Source organism: Eschscholzia californica, unplaced genomic scaffold, assembly GCF_041429995.1.
Source record: "Eschscholzia californica isolate CP2 unplaced genomic scaffold, dmEscCali1.0.p SCAF_5, whole genome shotgun sequence".
NCBI lineage: Eukaryota > Viridiplantae > Streptophyta > Magnoliopsida > Ranunculales > Papaveraceae > Eschscholzia > Eschscholzia californica.
In genome coordinates this window covers 36,841,131-36,862,225 of record NW_028238472.1, presented here as the reverse complement: position 1 = coordinate 36,862,225, position 21,095 = coordinate 36,841,131, and the positions used below count along the sequence as shown (strand labels likewise).

Here is a 21,095-nt window from a genome sequence, read left to right as displayed (position 1 = left end):
AAGTAAATAATATAACGAATTTGTCGGCCTTTAGGCCTCTTTCATGTTGTTGGGCTTTAGGCCTCTCTCATTCATGGTTCAAATTAGGCGGTTATGGAGCTTATCACATCTTCATGATGTATCAATGCCTTGTTACGACTAACGTAGATCGTAGTCGAATTTTCAAAAAAAAACACAAGTGTTTGTAATTCATGGAATGATAAAATAAAAAAAACGTAAAAGAGTCGAAATGTAAAACTTTTTGGAAAATCTGTACAGTTCTACTGCCAATAAAGTCAGTTTGAGAGTAACGTTGTTATGTTTGTAAAATATGTTATCTTTTTATCAGAGTTAAGCAAATGTTGGTAACATTTCGATAATTTATGCAAAATCAAAGAAGTGCTACGAGAAATTTGAGGGCGTTGCGGATTGTAAAAGAAACACATTCATTCAATATTACAAAACGTAAATGATTTTCAGGGTAAGTCAGAAAATTACAAAACGTAAATATGTTATTAGAATCAAGAAAATGCTATGAGAATATACAAAAAGTTTGCAAAATATATAATTACTTTTCATGCAAATTTCCTTGGTAAACAAGATTGTGGAGAGACAAATAGTGGAACAAGATCTGAAAGATTTTTTTTAAGAAAAAGATTGATATCCTAGCGTTACGAATAAGAACAATAAAACAATGCACGGTGTAACAATCTATCACTGAAAAAAAAACGAGAATATTGTAAAAGAAGAAATTTAATCTATTGAGCATCATATTTTTCTAGGTTTTCTCCAGGTGAAGACTAAATAGTGTGGATGAGTTTTCTCTGCGATTTCTCTAGGCTTTCTCTCGGTGAACTGAAAAAGAGAGAGTTATGATCGATTTTTTTTGGGTCAAAAGATGAGGGAAACATTCCTTTAAACGGGAAAGACAACTTTTTTTTAGAGATGATAACTCCTTATTGAGGAATTATTTTCATGAAACCAAGAAGACTATTTGTAACTTCTAATATAGGTAATTTTATTTAACCTGTGATAGATTAGGTTGTAGTAGAGAAAAGAGAGGTTTGACATTTAAATTGCTCGTAATGGATTTATTTTCTATTTAATATTATCTTTGGGGTTCTAAACCCATTTGACCATGTGATTTTGGACCTAAAACCCATCTCCTTTAGTTTTATTTAGTTATTTTTGTCCAAATAGTTTTTAAAATAGAAATGGAGTTGTGTGTGTGTAAATTAAAGTGTCAAAATTTTCAACTATGAATAATCCACTAGTCTAATATCAAAATTCTATTTTCTCGAAAGAAAACGCGAGAGAAACCTGTTTCAACAAGGAGTCCGTTTTTTTTATAAAGAGGGACCCCAACAACAAAAATGACACACATATATAGCATCACTTCCTTGTCTATATAATTTGACATTCAAATTTCGTTACTTTGTTCCACCCCGAGCATACTGCAATTAGTTTAGAGTGACACTTAAAACCTCTAGTTTTGTATTGTTATTGTAAATTCATGTTGGATATATGAAAAGTGGAAAACGTTTTCTCTGTCATCTATTCTTCAGAAACTTGGATAGCGACAATGTCCTAATTTTGTAGTTATCTTAACTAAGACATAATTAAAATAAAAAACAGCTCTGCAATTCTACAGCCAGAAGTTTATCCGGTCATACTAGCATTTGGTAAAACTGTAAAATAGCTTTTTCTTAAATATTTACATAATACAAGTGGATCATTTTGATTTAAACATTCCGCCCTGAGTACTTCACATAAATGATGTCGGATCACATTCAAGGCAGTTGAACGTTTGTGAAGAGGGTTCATTATTTCCCTTGCAAGTTGTTTTCTCTAGTTGTCTGGCCTCCAAACAGACATCTATTTGATCATGCTTTATTGAATTGAATAATATCCCATCTATACTATAGACTACCGTGGTGATAACGTAATGTAATTTAATAAACTAGAGAAGAGATTGAGAGGTAAATAAACTTTTATTACTCAAAACCAACAAACTATTATTTGTATAACCGACTCACTATAACTTGAATTTCTTACTTCATATATAAAAGTCAGAGAGAAGAATTAAGAAAAAAAGAAAGAAATAGTGAGTAGGTTACACAAATTACAGTGAGCTGGTTTTGAATAATAAAAGTTTATTTATCTCTTAATCTCTTCTCTATTTTATTAATATCACATTAGGTTATATAAATATATAGTCTACGAGGACAAAAGAGGAAGACATATATAGTCGACTAGGACAAAGACCTGAATCTCAGAAGAACAAACTAAATAACAGATTGCATTGAAATACTACTGTATATGTCCTAAACTGCTGGGTCTAATATCTTACAACTCTTATCAGATCAAGCAGCACGACTTTTATCTACAGAAAAGAACTAATGTATTCTCCTATTCGGCTTTCAGGTTATGCTTTCAAAAGAGATCAATGTAGAAGAACCCCATTCTGTTTTATTGACAAAACCGCTGTGAATCTCTGTACGCACTTAGTCACGAAGAACTAAGACCACATTTGATGGTGTAATGTTTTCCATTTCACTCTAGCTCCTTGAGGAAATCAATATTGTCAACAAAAACCTGCAAATAAAAAACAAAACAGAATCTTAAATTTGATCTGAACAAGTCTGCTAGAGATTACAATGAAAACAAACTAGGGCTCCAATTGGTATTATGTGAACTAAATGCTACAATATTAACCAATTCATAGCTAGCTCAGACAACTCTGGCAATGATATTAGCAAGCATGAATGCAAAACCAGATTGCCAAACAAATGTACCTGTACCCTTTGAAAACTATTTAAACTCAGTGCACGGAAATCCAACAGAAACAAAAGTACAGATATTTTGCGGCTGGAAACTACAGAAACATTCAGGTGATTTATCTGGGTCGAAGATTCATATTAGTGCATTTTTCTAGATTGGGTCAGTGACTCGAACTCAAAAAAGGCCATACTATGACCTAGACCCATCATCACCTGGTATATTTCTATGACCTATCCACAGATAATCACCCAAAAATTTCTTAATCAAATGGTTATACAAGATTCAAAACCAAGCATAAGCAACCTAATCATTGCGTCTACGGAATAACATAAAAGACAGCAGATAAATTCTTTTAGGATAAACATGAAGAAAAATTATGTGGAGAGGCTGTACCGTTTTCCAGCCATCGGGATCCACACAAGCAGTAATCTTGGTACTGATCCCTGGTAAAGGCCCAGGTTCTCTGGTTACCTTTCCACCATACTTTTTAATTGCTTCTGCTGTCTTGTAAACATCGTCTGTGCCGATTGCAATCTGGTAAGATAAAAGATCAGCTACATGACCATAAAATACAAATCTAGACTAACATATTTTTCGTATAATGAATCAGTTGATCGCTCCAGAAGTAAGAGAACCATAAAAGAAAAATAAAAGACCTAACAACAAAGGCAAGAAAATATGTATGTACAGCCATATCTTGTTTCCACTAAATCTATCCGACTCCTTGTAACCATGTCCAAATTATGTCATAATTGTTTCCACTTAATACATTATTTTCGCTGAAATGAGTGTTCCTATGCACTGGCTTCAAAATCAGGAAGTGAAAAAAGAACCAAACAAGAAGACCCTTCACCTGTGCATAAGCATTGCCTTTGTCGTATTCAGTTACCCCATAGTTGTATGTTAACTCCAGCACAGTGTTTTTATCTTCAGGCCCGTAGCCCATCATTGCTATAGTATACTGGAACACCAATAGAATCAAACATTAGTCCACTAGGAGTTGAGAAAAAGCAATACCATGCTCATGTTACAACTAAAATTAATTAGCACTCCTCAAGTTGATGGGGTTGACAAATGAAGAAGACAAGACAGACAGCAATCTGGGAATGGACACAAGAACAGAACTTGGAAGATGAGTAATTATCTAACTGTAGCTACCTTAGTCAAGGAACTGAGTAACAGACAGACCACAAACTCAGAATGGTAACAAGAATAGGACTTGGAAGAATGAGCAATTATCTAATTGTAGCTAGCGTAGTGAAGGAACTGCAGAACGGTCGAATTATTTTGTTTTTTAAAATGGGTCAGATCAGATTTTTAGCATCCTTCCCTAAGAAACAGAATCCGTCATGTTAAAACAAGTATAACTCAGATGTATATGGGGCCTTAATGTATTTGATTCAGCACTCAGTCAGTTCAGGCACAGAGAAGAGTACTCAAAATTGGTAACGGAAAAATAGGGGCTTTGAATGTGGGAGCTGTTCTTATCTTACCTGAGGGGATTTGAACTTTAGGTCACTCAAAAGTTAGATATAAGAAAGCACGTATAGCACAAATATGTGTGAACAGTTGGGTTGAACGGTTGAGTTAAACAGATGTGAAGAAATAAGTACATGAGTGCATTCTACTACATACGTTAATCTAAAGGATTAATTTACTATGTATAATATATATCAAATAAACATATTCAATAAGATGAGTTGCAATTCAACCATATCACAAGTATAGGGAAGCTCACCCAGCCTCCCTCAATTTTAGACCATCAGGCCTCACCCTTGACAAACCTGATGCCAGCACCCATTACTTATTGCATGCCACTGATGCATAACTTGCTAAGATCGATGTACAAGGACAACTGAAGTTACCTTGTATTCTGGATTATCTCTTTTGCGGAGTAGCTCCATGCCAAAGGCCTGTAAATGCACAACGAGGTCACAGACACGTCCAAAGCAATGAGACAGACAGTCTTTTTTTCAATATCAATTACAATTACGGAAGTGTTCTTGTTTCCTTCAAGAAAAAACTTCACCTTCTCATAGAAATTTATAGAGCGGTCAAGGTCACCCACACGAAGCATTACTTGACACAGGGGCTCAGGAGTAGGTCCTCGTTCCAAAAGCTCAAACTTGTAACCATCAGGATCTTCAATAAAAGCAATCACAGTATTGCCACCTTTTACAGGACCAGGTTCCCTAGTTACTTTTCCCCCTTTGGCCTTTATGAGATCCACAGTCTTTCCAACCTACGAAATTTACCTAAAATTAGTCTTTGGTCCAAAATGTATCCCTTTAATAAGAAAATAATCCACATCAGAAAAAAATATGAAATCAGTCCAAAATGTCAGGTGCGGGGCTGAAATGTCAGATTCCGGATGGATAAAATTAGGTTCAAATGTGATAATGCTACATCTTCAAGGGTAAAAAATGTAAACTACATGTACGGTACACTTGTCTAATGCAAGGTATTAAATTTCGACAAATTTCAGTGGAAATTTGCGAAATATTTCAGAATTTAGATTAGGTGCACGAAATCACACTTACAACTATTGTGTGCATAGTGTCCATCGACATGAGGGAAATTTCAACCAAAATTGTTGAAAATTTCGAAATTTATTCCACCGAAACTGTTGAAAATTTCGAAATTTGCACTGAAATTGTTGAAAATTTCGAAATATCCACCGAAATTGTTGAAAATTTCGAAATTTCCACCAACATGATGGAAATATCGACCGAACAAAGAAGCCAGAGAAACTAAAACTAAAAACATATCCCCTTCCTTCATATTTTTTATCTTTTTTTTCTTGATTTCTGATAGTATCTCATGATTTTTATATTACGCTTTTTCTTGAATGATTTACTCCTTGCCTTAACTGCCTATATTGATTTTATCTTAGTAAGGCCCCTAATATAACTGTAATTAACGATACATTCTCAAACTAACAAAGTTTGTTACCTATTTTTTTTTTTTGAATAATTTGATTGAATTAAAGAAAAAGAGAAGAATAAATAAACCCCTAGGGGCTACTAAGGAAAAGGAACATTAAAACATAGAAATGAAAGACTCCCAATTCCCAACAATGTCTAGAAAGGACCTAAGCTTAACCTTAGGAATGTCTCCAAAGTTTGTTAACTATTACCCCTCCGTCCCAAACTGAATGACCTATTTGGAAGACCCAACTTTTTAAGGAACATCATTAGTTAAAGGTTGACTTTCAAAAATAACATGATTTTTCCAACTGTACCCTCATTAACTTTTTACCATACCATGAAAAAGTTTAACTTACTTTTCAATAAAGTTGTCATTAAATTCATAGTAATGTTTTGCTAGATTTTGATTATGTCGGTCAAAATCCATTATTTCGGTAGAAATTTCCAATAATTTTGGTCGAAAGTTCCCTCATGTCGATGGAAACATTGCAAGAAATAGTTTAAAGTATGATGTCGTGCACCTAATCTAAATTTCCGAAATATTTCATAAATTCCACTGAAATTTGTCGAAATATCATCCCTTGGTCAAAGACTCAAAAGGATTCTATCCATATGGAAAAATTTACCATGGCCAAGAATACAAACTTATACTGACCTAACTTAAGGCTCTATACTTCTATAATATAATTTATTCGAAGTTCAAAAACAACGTCATAAGTCATAACTTTAGAAGAAAAAGAATACAACATAACTTTCATATTTCACAAAGCGGAACAGATTTTACTGGATAACTAGAGCTAAACCTGCACACTTCTCAAGCATTCAAATCTTCGCAAGTATGCAAGTTAGCAAGAAAATATAGCATGCCTCTAAAACAAACCAGTATTAGTTACTTGGATCTCTAACATATGTGTCTAAGATAGAGATAAAATTCAATAAATGTTATCCAGATAAAGTAGAAACTCATATCCCTTCAATAAATAGAAAACTTACATCCTCAACTGCAATACCGAAATGGCCAAAGCCAGCTCCAATGTCATACTTGTCGACTCCATAATCTGGAAATGGTTCATAAGAAAAAAAAAATAGTAAAGATACCAAACAACTGCTATTTGCGAAGAAGGAGCAGTGGTACAAATCAATGATCGAAAGAACCAATAATTAAATAATAGTTATGGCTTATTAAAATTTTATTTGAAACTGGATGGCAATAAAAATCCTCAGAAAACATCATAATGGTAAACCAATTGCATGCTATAGATTCTTACTGGAAATGAGTTTCCCTGGAAGGCTGTTTCTTGAAAAAAAAATCACTCAAAAAAATCACTTGGATTCTTCAAATGGACCAAGCGCATCTCCAATCGGACACTCGATTTAATACAGGAATCTAATTAAAGACCCTTCTTTTGTTTTCTTTGATTGATCGTCTTAAACCAATCTGTTGAGAGTTCGACATAGGCTTTCCTTGGAGTTTTTGTTGAAATGCATCTATACTGGAAGACAATGGTTGGAACTCTATGATGACTTGGAGTTTATTATTTTAGAGGTTTTCAGGACGACATTCTAAATTTATACTGTCCTCTTGAGGATCTCTAAGCAAAAATTGAGTTTTTTGAAATTTTTCTTGAGTGTCCCGTCGGAAAGCCTTTTTTTAGTATAGTATCTCTAAATGGCCATGTAGAAACGAGATAAATGACAGATCCCATTTTGGAACTTCACACTTGAATTTTTAGAGTTTTTCTTGAGAGTCCCATTGGAGATGAGGAAGAAAAAGATGGGACATGGGAAACTAAGTAACTTACGTCTCAATAATACAGCAAAACCGATTTATTTAATAAATTATTTTTAATGAGATAAACAATAACGCAAGCGCTCGGGTGTATAATAAATAATAAAACACTTTATATGTTGTTCGGCCTGCAGTAGGGTCTTCGAATTTATTATGACAGACCTATTATTGGGTGTTGGGCAGAGCTTGGGATGTCAGCAAGCAAAGGTAAGTCTAACTTCATTTTTAGCTTTGCGTGTCTGCAGCCATGTCACTCATTGATCATATTATTACGTGTTGGGCTGGGCTCAAATGTAGGAGACTAGTGATTAGTCTAGTTTCTGTTTTAGCCTTGGCTTTATGAAGGCACATGCCCAAACCTAGGCTCCCCCTTAATCAATAAGGTTCCTGTGAAATGTAAAGATTAAAATTTGGTGAACTCCTACAAATTGAAAATGTTTACAAGTCCTAGTACTTGCCCAGATCAGAAAGAAAGTTGAGCTAGCTGATTAATTGGCTTACTATAAGTGAGTTCAACAACAAACTGTGAATCTTCAGGGCCATATCCGAGAAAAGCGTTTGTGTATCTCTCTTCGGGTATGTCACGTTTCCTCAAGAGCTTCATCCCAAGGCATTCTGTATAGAATCTGCAACCGAACATGAAGTATAAACCACGTTATTGTTAATGATGCAGGTAAAAGATCCAAACGTTTCATGTGCTAAAGAATTATACTTTATTGTCTTGTCCATGTCCCCGACACGATAAACAACATGAAGCATCCTCCTATTGTCCTTTTTCACCCACTCTAAGCCACTTTCCTCACTAGCAGCTGTACTTGTTTCCGCTGCATTTCCAGTTATTCCAGCTTCTAGGCCCTTCCTCGTTGTTCTTAACAATTTTGACGCTTTAACTTTAAACAATTGTGCCTGCTGGGACGCTGCAAAAACAAACATGCATTAGAAAATGATTTGAGCAAATGACAGAAGTATACAACTTTAACATGTTCAGAACACGGGTCTTTTTATTAAACAGTGGAGAAGCTCAAAACCTTCTAACGCATATTCCAAAATAAGGGGAAAAACATATGACTTCGTTGACAAACAATAGGGCAAGTACTAGGACTGGAATATCAGTTGCAAGAGAAACATACCCATGATTATTAAAATGAAACATTTGGACGGCGAGGATTACCATTGATGTCAAGGTGTAGATTTGTCATGAGCGTGAAACTAAGAGCAAGTTGGTGAGCCCATCACTACTTAGCGGCAAGCAAGAAAATAACCCCTATAAGAACATCCTAGTAAAGAAAAAAGAAGAGCTAATTTCTTGAGGAGACCAAATGATGTTATCGATTACTCTCTCTAGTCTCTTTCTTAATGTTCCTAAATCATAAGGTTTATCAGAAACTAATTCCTACGGTTTATCAGAAATTGATGAGTTACTTACAAATATCTAAGTTCCTAAAAAACACAAATCCTGAAACATCAGGACGAGCCCGACCCATATTGAGCCACACATCTTTATTTGCTTGTCGGTAACCATATACTAATGTTTTCAGTTTCCTTCTGAGCTCATCATCAATCAGTTGAAGTTCAAATGTCCAATAATGAAGTACAAGTGAACATCTAGAGCTTCGATTATCTAGGTATTTTTTTAATTTCTACAGCTAAGAAATTGTTTTCGTCTACTCATTTCGTTCAAACAAGACAGAGCCCTAACATCAAAAGTTAGGTTCTTCCACAACTCCATATTGTGCCCTAACATTATCAGCTTCAAACAGATGATGCCTACAATATCCAAAATTCCCATACAAATGTTTCTCATAGAGATTGGACAAACAAGATTTGTTTTTTAAATCTAATCAATCCTGAACTGACCAGTAAAAGAACTTAAAATCTAACAAATTCCATAAATTTTACAAGAGGGGCATTCAAATTATAAGCTGAAATGTGTACTGAACAAATTCAGATGTAAATAAAGCATGAATTGAGATTCCAGAAGTAGGATAAAATCTAGGGTTTGTACAGAAAAGTGTACGAACTTACCACTACCGAGATGAAAGAGAGAAAGTCTTCGAGAAGGATTGTAAGCCGTAAGAGAAACACCGAAACGAGCGGTAGTGGTGGAGGTGAAAATAGTGGTGCTGGTGGTGGTGGTGGTGGTGATGGCTGAGAATCTGAAAGAAGAAGATAGAGAAGGACGAAGGGATGCGAGATGTAGGGATGAGGACGCCATTGGAAGTATCCTTACCATCTCTCTACTCTCTCTCTCTCTCTCTCTCTCTCTCTCTCTCTCTATATCTATCTGTATTTTTTTTCTTTGTCGTTCGGCCACCTTCTTCCTGTTTCTTTCTGGGATGTCACGTGCATTATGTTCGTGTGGTCTACACTGATATGAAATCGCTCAAAACCTGACACCTGTTTAAGATTTTTGTAGCATTGTAGTGTCCAACATTATGTGTTTTGGGCACATCTTATGGGCCGGGCCAGATGCACAAATTGAATTTTTTTATATTTTGCCCCCAGTCTTCGTGTTTTCATGTGTTTTTTTCCTTCTCTATTCTTCTTTGTCTCGTTCAAAAGTAGGTTTTTTGTTTTGCCCCTAATCTTCCATCCCGCATATCTCTCTATATCCTTTATCTTCCTCTCCCTCTCTCTCACTCATTTCTCGCTCTCTGGTTTTGTCTCGTATTTCTCTCTCTCTCTTTCTCTCTCTCTCTCTCTCTCTCTCTCTCTCTCTCTCTTTCTTTCTCTCTCTCTCTCTCTCTCTCTCACACGCAGTTTCATGCGAAGGAAAGAGTTCCCTTCACCAGTACTCGAGGGCGATGGCATATTGGGGCACATGCCCCCACAAGTCCCAACGTTAATACCAAACCACCTACCTCCTAAATAACCCAAACCAACTATCCTCCTGCTTATCCAACCCAAAATAAGAAGTTCTTCTCAATTCTATTCAAGTTTTTTGCTTAGACATAATTCTTTTTGGTTGGTCACACACGACGGATAATAATAAGGGTCCACGGATTTTAGGCCCAAAATAAAATTTAAAAAGGGATTAAGGTCCAATCTTCCCAAAAAATAGGATTTTAGTCTTTTTCTTTTTTGGAAGAAACATTGTTGGTACATAATGTGTTATATATGACACATATAAAAAATATGAAATAAAGTATGGAACTTTAACAATAAATAACACGTTATTTATGAAACAAAACAAGAATCAATAAACAGAAAAACACTGTAACTTTGACATCTAGACATACTTTAACTATACTAAATGTATTTTGTTTGTAGAAATATACTTAATTGATACTAAATAACGTGTATATTGCGAAACACATAGTAAGTTTGAAATCAATCGAAAAAATCTGAGGAAAAAAAAAGAGAATTTTTGGGATTGGTTTTCAAAAGTGGGTTTTTTCTAATATAAAAGGTTATAATGGGTATTATGATTAAATAGAAATGATAGAGATCTATTTTTTCTATAGAGATGGGTCAATTTGGACTAAATATCCATTATAATTATTATTTTGGCTTAAAATCATATATTAATATTCTGGTGGACTAAATGTGTGTTTAGGTGTAGATTTTTGGACTAACACCCCAAAAATTATAATAAATAATAATAATAATAATAATAATAACAATAATAGGTAATAATTATATTAGGTATTTGTAATTTCTTCATCTTCTCACTAATTTATTTGAAGATCATTATTCTTCTCATTTGTATTCATTGCGAACTCATATTCTTCTTTCTCTCTCTTTCAATGTTTGGTATTTCAAATCTAATTTGTAACTACATAAAATCGGTTATTTATATTAGATTTTTTTTATTTTCGTGTTGTTTACAAATGTCACAGTACGACAGGTTTTTAATATATGAACATCTCAAAATTAGTTAATGAAAGAAATACGGATCAATAGTAACTTGTTTTTATAGAGAAAACTATAATAATTTTATGGCTTTATTATGTAACATATTCAAAACAGAGTGTGTTAAGTACGTCTACTAATACGTCCAAAGATAAAATATTTCAAATCTGAATTTATTATACTAAAATAAGTTTCTATTGTCGTTGGACATTTTTATTGGATGCTTTTATTTGTATGGTAAGTGTCGCTAAGTTCACTCTTACTAAACTGCCCTCACCAGATTGAATTTCTGGCCTCGCCACTGCCGGTACTAAGCTTCGAGAAGGGTGTCTTGTGAAACCCTCCTCAAGAGTTTCGTGGTCGGTCGGGCACGAAGTCTGAAACCCTCGAGGAAGGTTTCCGAAATCCTTCTCGAGGTCAAGGGCTTTGGGGGACGAGAAGACACAGTGTGAGGGAGATAGATAGAGAAAGAAAGATTGTATGGACCAAAATACGGCACCAGCAGCGCCTCTAGAAATCCATGACTAATGGGCTCACACGGTAACTAAGCCCATGAATTAATAACTAATGGGCCCGACCCATTAAGCTTCGGGTACCCCGAAGCAACGTTGAAGTACCCAAGCACTTCCAGCTCTGGATAAAGAGGTCAGTCCTCACCTCCTCAGCGGACCTGCCACCTTGTAGTCGTTGGGAGACGTTACGGTCATTCAAGATGGCAATATCCCGGTTATACCCGTTAGGGGAGTTACGATATCCACATTTATGAGAACAACTCTATGCGTTATCGCATTAAAGAGACAGCTCATTACCGGTAACAGGGAACCCCAGATGCTATAAAATGAGCGAGCAGATGAAGATACAGGGCATCCAATTCCCGACTTAAACACTCGATCATCGAATTCCCAACGAATACACCCCATCACTTTCTCTCTCATACAAAGGATCATCAACTCACTTTCTCTCTCATGGAGTCTTGCTCTTTGAGACAGTCCTGCTTCATCATCTAATCTCGCTTCCCTCCTCTCACTTAATTACTAGTATGGTCTTGCATCCATCATCTGGACCTTATCATTGTGCGCAGAGGGAGGATACGAGACTCTTCACCATTCACCGAGGTACAGGACTTCGTCAAGTACAAGACCTTACCAAGTACAGGGTCATACTGGGGACAGGACCTTCGAAGAAGCAAACACATACTTTCCCGAGAAAGTGCAAGTACAGGGCCATACTAGGGACAAGACCTATAAATAGTCTGTCTATTTTCTCTCTCATATACCTATTTTATCAAGGGTCTGCCTACTATGTCAAGGGTTCGTCTACATCAGGGGTTCGCTTACTTTTAAGAGGTCAGGACCTTCCCACATCACCCACGTGATAATCAACAAGAGTTGGCTCACTTTATCTCTCTGAGAGGTCATGCCCTTTACATACAACCCACGTGACTAATTATAAGGTCAGACCCTTAAAGCTTCTCACATATTTACGATACATAACCCTGGACAAGGCAAACCTCTCCAGGATTGTCTCATCCACAAGGCAAACTTCATAAGTACCATCATAACCTCTCTTCAACCAAGTCAGTCTATCCGTAGAGATCGAGCTCCGACCATTCTACGAGTCGTGCCTAAACTCTGACCATTATCCAACCAACGGTAACATTCCAAGGATATTATTCACGTACATTTTACTTCTCATGCAAGCTTACTGACTTGACTGTCAGAACCCCCTTAGGCCGGCACCATCCCGGTGTCCCAAGGGACTTACGGTCACGTGTGTTCGTGTCTCTTTTTTCACAGGTTAAGCCCAAAGACGTCATCGGTGCCTGCAAAAATATTAACAAGTTGAGGTTCGACATCCGATCAACGACCCGGTCCAGCTAACTTCTTGACCGGCGATTTCTTACCCCCACAAAGATCTACAGAGAGAGCTTTACAAAAAGAGAAATCGACTTAGACTGAAAAACATTGAGAGAGATCGAGAGAGATAGTGAAAGAGAAGGACCGAAAGAGACATTGTGTGAGAGAGGAAGGGACTGTGTGTTTGTGTGTGTGTTTGTGTTTGTGCGTGTTTGTGTTTGTGCTTGTGTTTGTGTGTGTGTGTGTGTGTGTGTGTGTGTGTGTGTGTGTGTGTGTGTGTGTGTGTGTGTGTGTGTGCGTGCGTGATGTGTGTGTGTGTGTGCGTGCGTGATGTGTGTGTGTGTGTGCGTGCGTGATGTGTATGTGTGTGTATGTATGATGTGTATGTGTGTGCGCGTGTGTAAGTGTGGTTAGTGGTCGAAAATGGTGGTGGTTTGAAGTTTTGCCTATGGTGAGAGGTAAAAATCAAGCAAAAAATAATCTAAGTGAATTTTTTTGGCTAAAAAACAAACATACCCATCTAAGTTAATCTTGATTGACTAAATTTTTATTCCTCAAAGATTTTTTTGGATGCCCCAAAGAGTTCACCAATAAATATAAAGGGAGTGGATCAAAAGGTCTAAAAGACCAGAGTTTAATAAAAAAAGAGGTCAGAATAAAGAGTCAGAATTAAAAAAAAAAGGACAAATGATTGTTTAGGTTCAAAAAATTATCTTAATAACTCAAAAAACCTAGATCTTTTTCTATTAGGTAGAAGTTAACACAATATTGTGTGTAATACTAGGTGAAGTTTAAAATAATATTGATAATTGTTATTAAGGTCATTTTCTTTTTTTATCACACACAGTACCCTTACCTAATAAAACTCTCTCTCTAAAACCACATTTAGGATTTTTTCTTTCTTCTTTTCGTTCTTCTTCTTCTTCTTCTTTAACATTTCATTTTGATCCTAACAAATTCATAACCAAATTGAACGATTTTGATATAGATCTTGGTTTTCAAAGATCATAAATATCATTGGATCAAAATGAAATGTTAAAGAAGAGAAGATGATTTACCAGTTAGGCTTGGTTGATGATTATGATGAAGTTTTTGATGGTGGTGAGTCCTTACAATTGATGGAGGTGAACCAGTCGAATAGAGAAACAAAGAGTTATCTCTCTAGTGTGTCGCGAATGTGGAGTTTAGAATGAGAAAATGAAATGCAAGCTGCCATCCCACCCACGTGTTGATGATGAATCAGATGTTGAATACAACCTTAGAAATACTGAAACCCTAGTTTTGATGATGAATCTGAGTTGTTGGTGAATCTGATGTTGATGGTGAAGTAATTTTTTCAGATTTGGTGATGATGATGATAATGCGCAACCAGATCTAAAATCCTAATTTATCTCATTATGATGAACAAGTAATTTTCAGATTTCAAGAAGAAGCTTCAACCTCTTTTGTTCTCGATTTTCCAATCGATTTCTTGCAAGATCTTCAACCCGAAATCACACATGTAATGCTTGCAAACCTAGTTTGATGTTTACATTTTGCAAATCTTAGTTTGCAACTTACATTTTGCATCCCCCAATTTGCATTTTACACTATGCAAACCCCTATTTGCAATTTACATGTTTCAAATCCATGTTTGCAATAATGACAAAACCCAGTTTACAGAAAAAACGTCGTTTTCCAGTGTTTTTCGTCTTTTTTTTCGAAAAAAAAGTATTGAAAGTGGATCTTATTAGAAAGCTAATGAAAAAACTTTTCTAGATATATAAATTCCATGCAAATCCGACATCTCAAGAAAAAGTTATATAGATTTGAAGTCTTCTAAAGTAAAAAAACAAAAGAATTAGTTACATAAATGACAAAAGAGTACTTTAGTCTTTGTATAATAATAGTTGTGAAATGTTATGTGCTTTTCTACTCATTTTTAATATTATTTTGACATTTTTAGTTATTGTCCCTTAAAAAAAATCAGGTTGTAAGTAGGCAAAAGTCACGCGTTAATATATTGACCATAGATAACATTGCATGCGAAATCTGCCAAATTGCGCTCACTCATCTAACATTGTGTCTCTGACATAGACTCATTTACACTTGACATTAAAACATTAATGACTTTTTACCTTCACAAAACCTAGGATCGACTATGGATATAGATATTCTCCACCTTCATAAGCAAAAATAGAGCTGACGGAGTTGAATTATCATGAATTATCCTATGGATTAAACGTTCTTGATTGAGTTCTTGAAGAATTATTGACTTGATTTTCTACTCCATTATCATCTCTATTGTTCTTAAGGTTCGATGATTTTCTGGAGCATATATGACCAAACTTGAGAATCCGAGGAAGAAAGATAAGATGAGACTGATTGTTCTAGAGAAGAACATAAATTCGCATTGGAGGAATAAGGGGTTGTTTCGGTGAAAGGCAATGGAGGAGAACAGGCGGATAGAGTAGCCATAAAAGGATAAATCTTGAATTCGGGTGAAGTTCAAAGGTAAACGCTAAAATTTGGTTATTCTAATGGAGAGAAATCCCCAGCTGAAGAACCGCTTCGTGCGAGAAAAGATATAGAGGGAAAGAAGGACATGTAAAACAAATATATATATATATATATATATATATCGTTCCGATCATCAATTTTATTTTTAAATTGGACCCTTTGATCTTTTCACCTTCTTGTTATACTTCTCTTTCTAGCGAGTTTTTGTTTGTTCACAAGTAATTGAAAATTGTTTGGAAAAAGAGAAGGAAATCAAGGCACCATTCATCATCCTCTTGTTTTATTTCTGAAGGACAGAGAAAGAGATGCCGATGAAATAGTTGAAAATGAAAACGGTGGTGTTTTTTTTTGTTGAAAGAAACGGTGGTGTTTTTAGATTTGAAAAAGAGTTGATGGGTGTGAAAGTTTTAGAGAGAAAGAGAGTTGATGTGAAAGAATTAAAAGAAGGGTAACTTTAGAATATTTTTTTGACTTTAACGGTCATGTGATGCTAATGACACAGAGAGGGCAACCTGGGTATTTTCGATAAACTAGATGGCTAGGCGGAAAGCTGATCGTAAATTAACAGTTTGGAAAACAACTCTTATTTAATTTTGTGGAAAGAGATAGAAGAAAAAGAAAATTCATCTAAAATTATTGAATTCTCCCATTTATTTTGTTGTCTCCTTCCACAATTACATGTTAACAAAACCTATCAACAGACTTATGCAGAAAATATTGGGAAAAGATTGAATTCCTAAACATGCATAATAATACCATGAACTCTCATTATCCTTGCATCAGAAACCTTGAGTTAGATGTAACTTCATCTATGCAGCCCAAATTTGGAAGTGAGTGACATAATTGTGGCCTATTTACGAATTGACCATTCATGAGCTTTCCACTCTGGCAATTGTTGGATAACAACCTGCATGTAAAGTAAAACACAAAAAAATCATGAATTATTTCATGTAAGAAGGATTAAGGAGTTGATTTCTCACTAAGTTTAACTCTTCACCATATATATCAAATTCACTAAATCTATACAAAGTGTTTAAAAAACAAGACCAATATCGAGATCAATCTTGAAGAGGGAAAAACAACATATATAAGACTCAACCAATCAAATTGAGGAATCCAAAATATTCAAAGATCTCCCACGTGTGACTTTTGAGTCTAACACATGTGGGCCTAACTCTGATACCATGTTAAGTTTGTGGTCATTCGACTCAAAACTAATTGACAATGAGTGAAGAGGACCTAGACATTATATTTTTAATTGTTAGATTTCTTTCTTCTATGTGGGACTATTCTCACAATTCTTAAGTGAAAGTTTATGATAGTTCCTAGTGGTTAATTTAGGGATCACTTGGATTACTAAGTTACTTGGATGGGCATGATGGTGTCAACTTATGAATTTTGATGAGCTCGTGAAAGCCTAGACATAGTTACAGAGATAAAATTGTGTGCCTGTTTGCTTACAAAGTTGTGGAAATAAATATTAATATGGTAAGAATGAATATACAAGATGGCCTATCGGCCCGTTTCATCAAAACATACCTGTCCTCTTGAGTCAGTTTTACCAACATTGGTTTGGCATGCAAGTCTCCATGTCTTCGGTTTCTGCAAAATAGAATTTGTTAATTAAGACCCCCTCTGTATTTGAATTTCTTTTAAAAGATAAGAAATTTGGGATTCAGTAATACCTTCTTCAAGATTTCCTTCTCTTTATCTGTACGCAGGCTTAGATGTTCTTTTCCTTGAATGACCTGACTATTTAGAATAAATTTAAGGAAAAATGGCAGTTGGGCCGAAAAATAATTTGATCTAATGGCAAAAAAAAGTAATATTAATATTGCGGAAAAAAAGGAAAAGATATAGTCAAATAGTTGTTGAGGCCACTAAATTAATCCGCCATAATTTTCATTCACCAACACGGGTGACGTTCAAAGTATTTAATAACAACAAACTATTCTTCTCTACAAATTGTTGTTTGCTTTCTGCAAACTGTTATTTGTTTAAAGCTTTGATGAGGTTTTCTTCGATTTGTTCTGAGTTTTAATGAAGCTATAGTATTTTTTACATCCGTTTTAATATATGTTTGATGTTGTTGTTTTTAGTTTGTGTTTGATCTATTTGACATATATTTGTTCAATCCAAACAATATTTTTTTTTATACAAGTGAACTGACATGGATATTGTTCTTGTAAACAGTGAACTCAAAAAACTCGTTTCTTTTTTTTAAGACTTTAGAAAAAATGACTTTGAGGAGGCTCTAGAAGAAGCGAAGAAAGTTGCATTTGTAATGGAAATAAAACCGATTTTCCGAAAGTGATGCGTGTTAAAACGAATGAGACACTTTGATGAGAATGTTAGTGACGAAGTAATATTTACACCTGAAGAATCATTTCGAGTCAACTACTTTTTGCATATTGTTGATCAAATTATTTCTTCCATTAAAATTAGGTTGAAATAGTTTCAAGCATATGAAAATTTTAAGGTTTTTATTTGATTTAAAGAAATTAGATAACGTTGACAAAGAGAGGTTTCAAGGACTCTTGCATCAATTTAGAACACTTTCTTAAGGATGGACAACACACCGACATTGATGAAGATGATTTGTGTTCGGAATTAAAAAAAAAAATTTAAAGAGTGTTTTGCCAGAGAGTACTAAAAGACAAATCTGTTTCATTTTTTTCAACTTAAAGTGTAGGGTCCCATCGATACATTCGCATAGGATCCTCCAAATTCAAGACCAATACTAGAGGCGCTCTTATGGTTGAAACTTTGTAACTTTGGTTGTTTAATGCTATGCTTTGCTCGAAAAACATTTTTTCTATAGGACTTGGAAGTGATATAAAAACAAACATAACGTCTTTCTAAGTTATGAAGAACAAACGTATAAATGTATAATCACTTACTAAGTGCTAGTACTTATAAGTGCTAAGAAATCAAACACCCCCTAAGCCCTAAGGGCGCCGATTCCGCATAATACCTAACTAGCCTTAATAAAGCGTGTGACACCCACCTATGTGGCTATGTAACTATATCAGCTAGTGCAATCTTGGATGGGAAAAGACCAAGATACCTTATATTACATGACAATAAGTTATGTTTAAAGAAGATTACCTCAACTATACATGTCCCACAAGTTCCTCCTCCTCCACAGTTTAAAAGAGGTCTAGCCTGAGAAATTCCCACCATTCTGATTAACTTATAAATGATTAAGAAAAAAAAAGTGGAATGATTTTAATTTTTACTATACCAATGACCTAGATCAGAGAGAGATAGAGAGACTTACATAAGGTCCATAGAGTTCAATGTCTGAATCCAACATAATATCCCTAAGTTTCTGACCCCCACAAGCTGATCGAGTGTGTATATCTGGTGTTCCATCAGGAAGTAATACTGACTGATCAACAAAAAAAACTAAATTAATCAAATTTCAATTTAATTAAAACCAAACAAGAAAATATATAATAACTCTTTCAGAATGAATCCATAACTCACACTAACAAAAGCGAAATCGATGGACGGAGGTTCTTCCACCAATGTAGTTTCAGATTCGACTCCGGGTACAGATCCAACGGCTCTGATTTTTCCTCCTGAGAAACTATTTCGTTTATTGAATGAGAAAATGGTGGTGTTAATGTTGGTGTTCTTATGGGTTAAGTTAGAGGAGAGATAGATAGAAGGCAAAATAGAAGTGTTAGAAGTAAGAATTCCCATCTTTTAATTTCTCAAAAGAGTAGTTGCTGATCCTTTGAAATGACCTTGTGGTTGATTCGTTTGATAAACTTGTCATGTTTTTTCATTTTAGGGTTTCTCTATGAAAAGGATGCATGTGGTTCTTATTTACATCTTATCCAATATGATGCTCATACAATTTGACATTATTTGTTCCTTTGTTGGAGTACTAAATTTATTGGAGGTATAGAATAGGGTCTTTTCTTACTTCAAAAATACTATTCCTACATTACAAATACAATAAATATACAATGAGATTTATTTTTTGTGGACACAGTTGGTCCACTTCATTTTGATGTCAAGGTGTAGATTTGTCATGAGCGTGAAACTGAGCAAGTTGGTGAGCCCATCACTACTTAGCGGCAAGCAAGAAAATAACCCCTATAAGAACATCCTAGTAAAGAAAAAAGAAGAGCTAATTTCTTGAGGAGACCAAATGATGTTATCGATTACTCTCTCTAGTCTCTTTCTTAATGTTCCTAAATCATAAGGTTTATCAGAAACTAATGCCTACGGTTTATCAGAAATTGATGAGTTACTTACAAATATCTAAGTTCCTAAAAAACACAAATCCTGAAACATCAGGACGAGCCCGACCCATATTGAGCCACACATCTTTATTTGCTTGTCGGTAACCATATACTAATGTTTTCAGTTTCCTTCTGAGCTCATCATCAATCAGTTGAAGTTCAAATGTCCAATAATGAAGTACAAGTGAACATCTAGAGCTTCGATTATCTAGGTATTTTTTTAATTTCTACAGCTAAGAAATTGTTTTCGTCTACTCATTTCGTTCAAACAAGACAGAGCCCTAACATCAAAAGTTAGGTTCTTCCACAACTCCATATTGTGCCCTAACATTATCAGCTTCAAACAGATGATGCCTACAATATCCAAAATTCCCATACAAATGTTTCTCATAGAGATTGGACAAACAAGATTTGTTTTTTAAATCTAATCAATCCTGAACTGACCAGTAAAAGAACTTAAAATCTAACAAATTCCATAAATTTTACAAGAGGGGCATTCAAATTATAAGCTGAAATGTGTACTGAACAAATTCAGATGTAAATAAAGCATGAATTGAGATTCCAGAAGTAGGATAAAATCTAGGGTTTGTACAGAAAAGTGTACGAACTTACCACTACCGAGATGAAAGAGAGAAAGTCTTCGAGAAGGATTGTAAGCCGTAAGAGAAACACCGAAACGAGCGGTAGTGGTGGAGGTGAAAATAGTGGTGCTGGTGGTGGTGGTGGTGATGGCTGAGAATCTGAAAGAAGAAGATAGAGAAGGACGAAGGGATGCGAGATGTAGGGATGAGGACGCCATTGGAAGTATCCTTACCATCTCGGTTAGTCCGAAAGAAGGAATATTGATTAATTCCTTATTAGTTTATCTCTCTATAAGTTAGAGAAAGGAAACTCTGTCTAAATTAAGCCAAGACAGAGAGAAATCGACTTATCGATTAATAACCAGAGAACAACAATCTTAAGACATTTTATATAGCGATTATTTCTCTGGTTATAAGATACTAATTTGGTATACTTTCTGCTTATCCAACCCAAAATAAGAAGTTCTTCTCAATACCAAACCACCTACCTCCTAACCTAACCCAAACCAACTATCCTCCTGCTTATCCAACCCAAAATAAGAAGTTCTTCTCAATTCTATTCAAGTTTTTTGCTT

General features: G+C 35.1%; 2 protein-coding genes across 2 annotated transcripts; both read right to left on the bottom strand.

Annotated features, from left to right (window-relative positions):
• Nucleotides 1-2,251: 2,251 nt before the first annotated feature.
• On the bottom strand, nucleotides 2,252-9,785 carry LOC147538927 (putative lactoylglutathione lyase, chloroplastic). Its single transcript, XM_086644144.1, has 9 exons — nucleotides 9,502-9,785; nucleotides 8,189-8,393; nucleotides 7,978-8,102; nucleotides 6,681-6,745; nucleotides 4,790-5,002; nucleotides 4,626-4,673; nucleotides 3,614-3,721; nucleotides 3,154-3,294; nucleotides 2,252-2,574 (listed from the first exon to the last, which is right to left on the bottom strand). Exons 1-9 carry the CDS (start codon nucleotides 9,707-9,709, stop codon nucleotides 2,533-2,535), a joined length of 1,155 nt encoding a protein of 384 aa, XP_086500270.1. The 5' UTR covers nucleotides 9,710-9,785; the 3' UTR covers nucleotides 2,252-2,532.
• A 6,437-nt stretch (nucleotides 9,786-16,222) lies between these two features.
• LOC147538926 (photosynthetic NDH subunit of subcomplex B 3, chloroplastic-like) lies at nucleotides 16,223-20,754 on the bottom strand. The gene is made up of 7 exons (XM_086644146.1): nucleotides 20,552-20,754; nucleotides 19,173-19,267; nucleotides 18,964-19,074; nucleotides 18,792-18,848; nucleotides 17,369-17,431; nucleotides 17,223-17,285; nucleotides 16,223-16,590 (listed from the first exon to the last, which is right to left on the bottom strand). Exons 1-7 carry the CDS (start codon nucleotides 20,736-20,738, stop codon nucleotides 16,534-16,536), a joined length of 633 nt encoding a protein of 210 aa, XP_086500272.1. The 5' UTR covers nucleotides 20,739-20,754; the 3' UTR covers nucleotides 16,223-16,533.
• Between the last annotated feature and the right edge of the window lie 341 nt (nucleotides 20,755-21,095).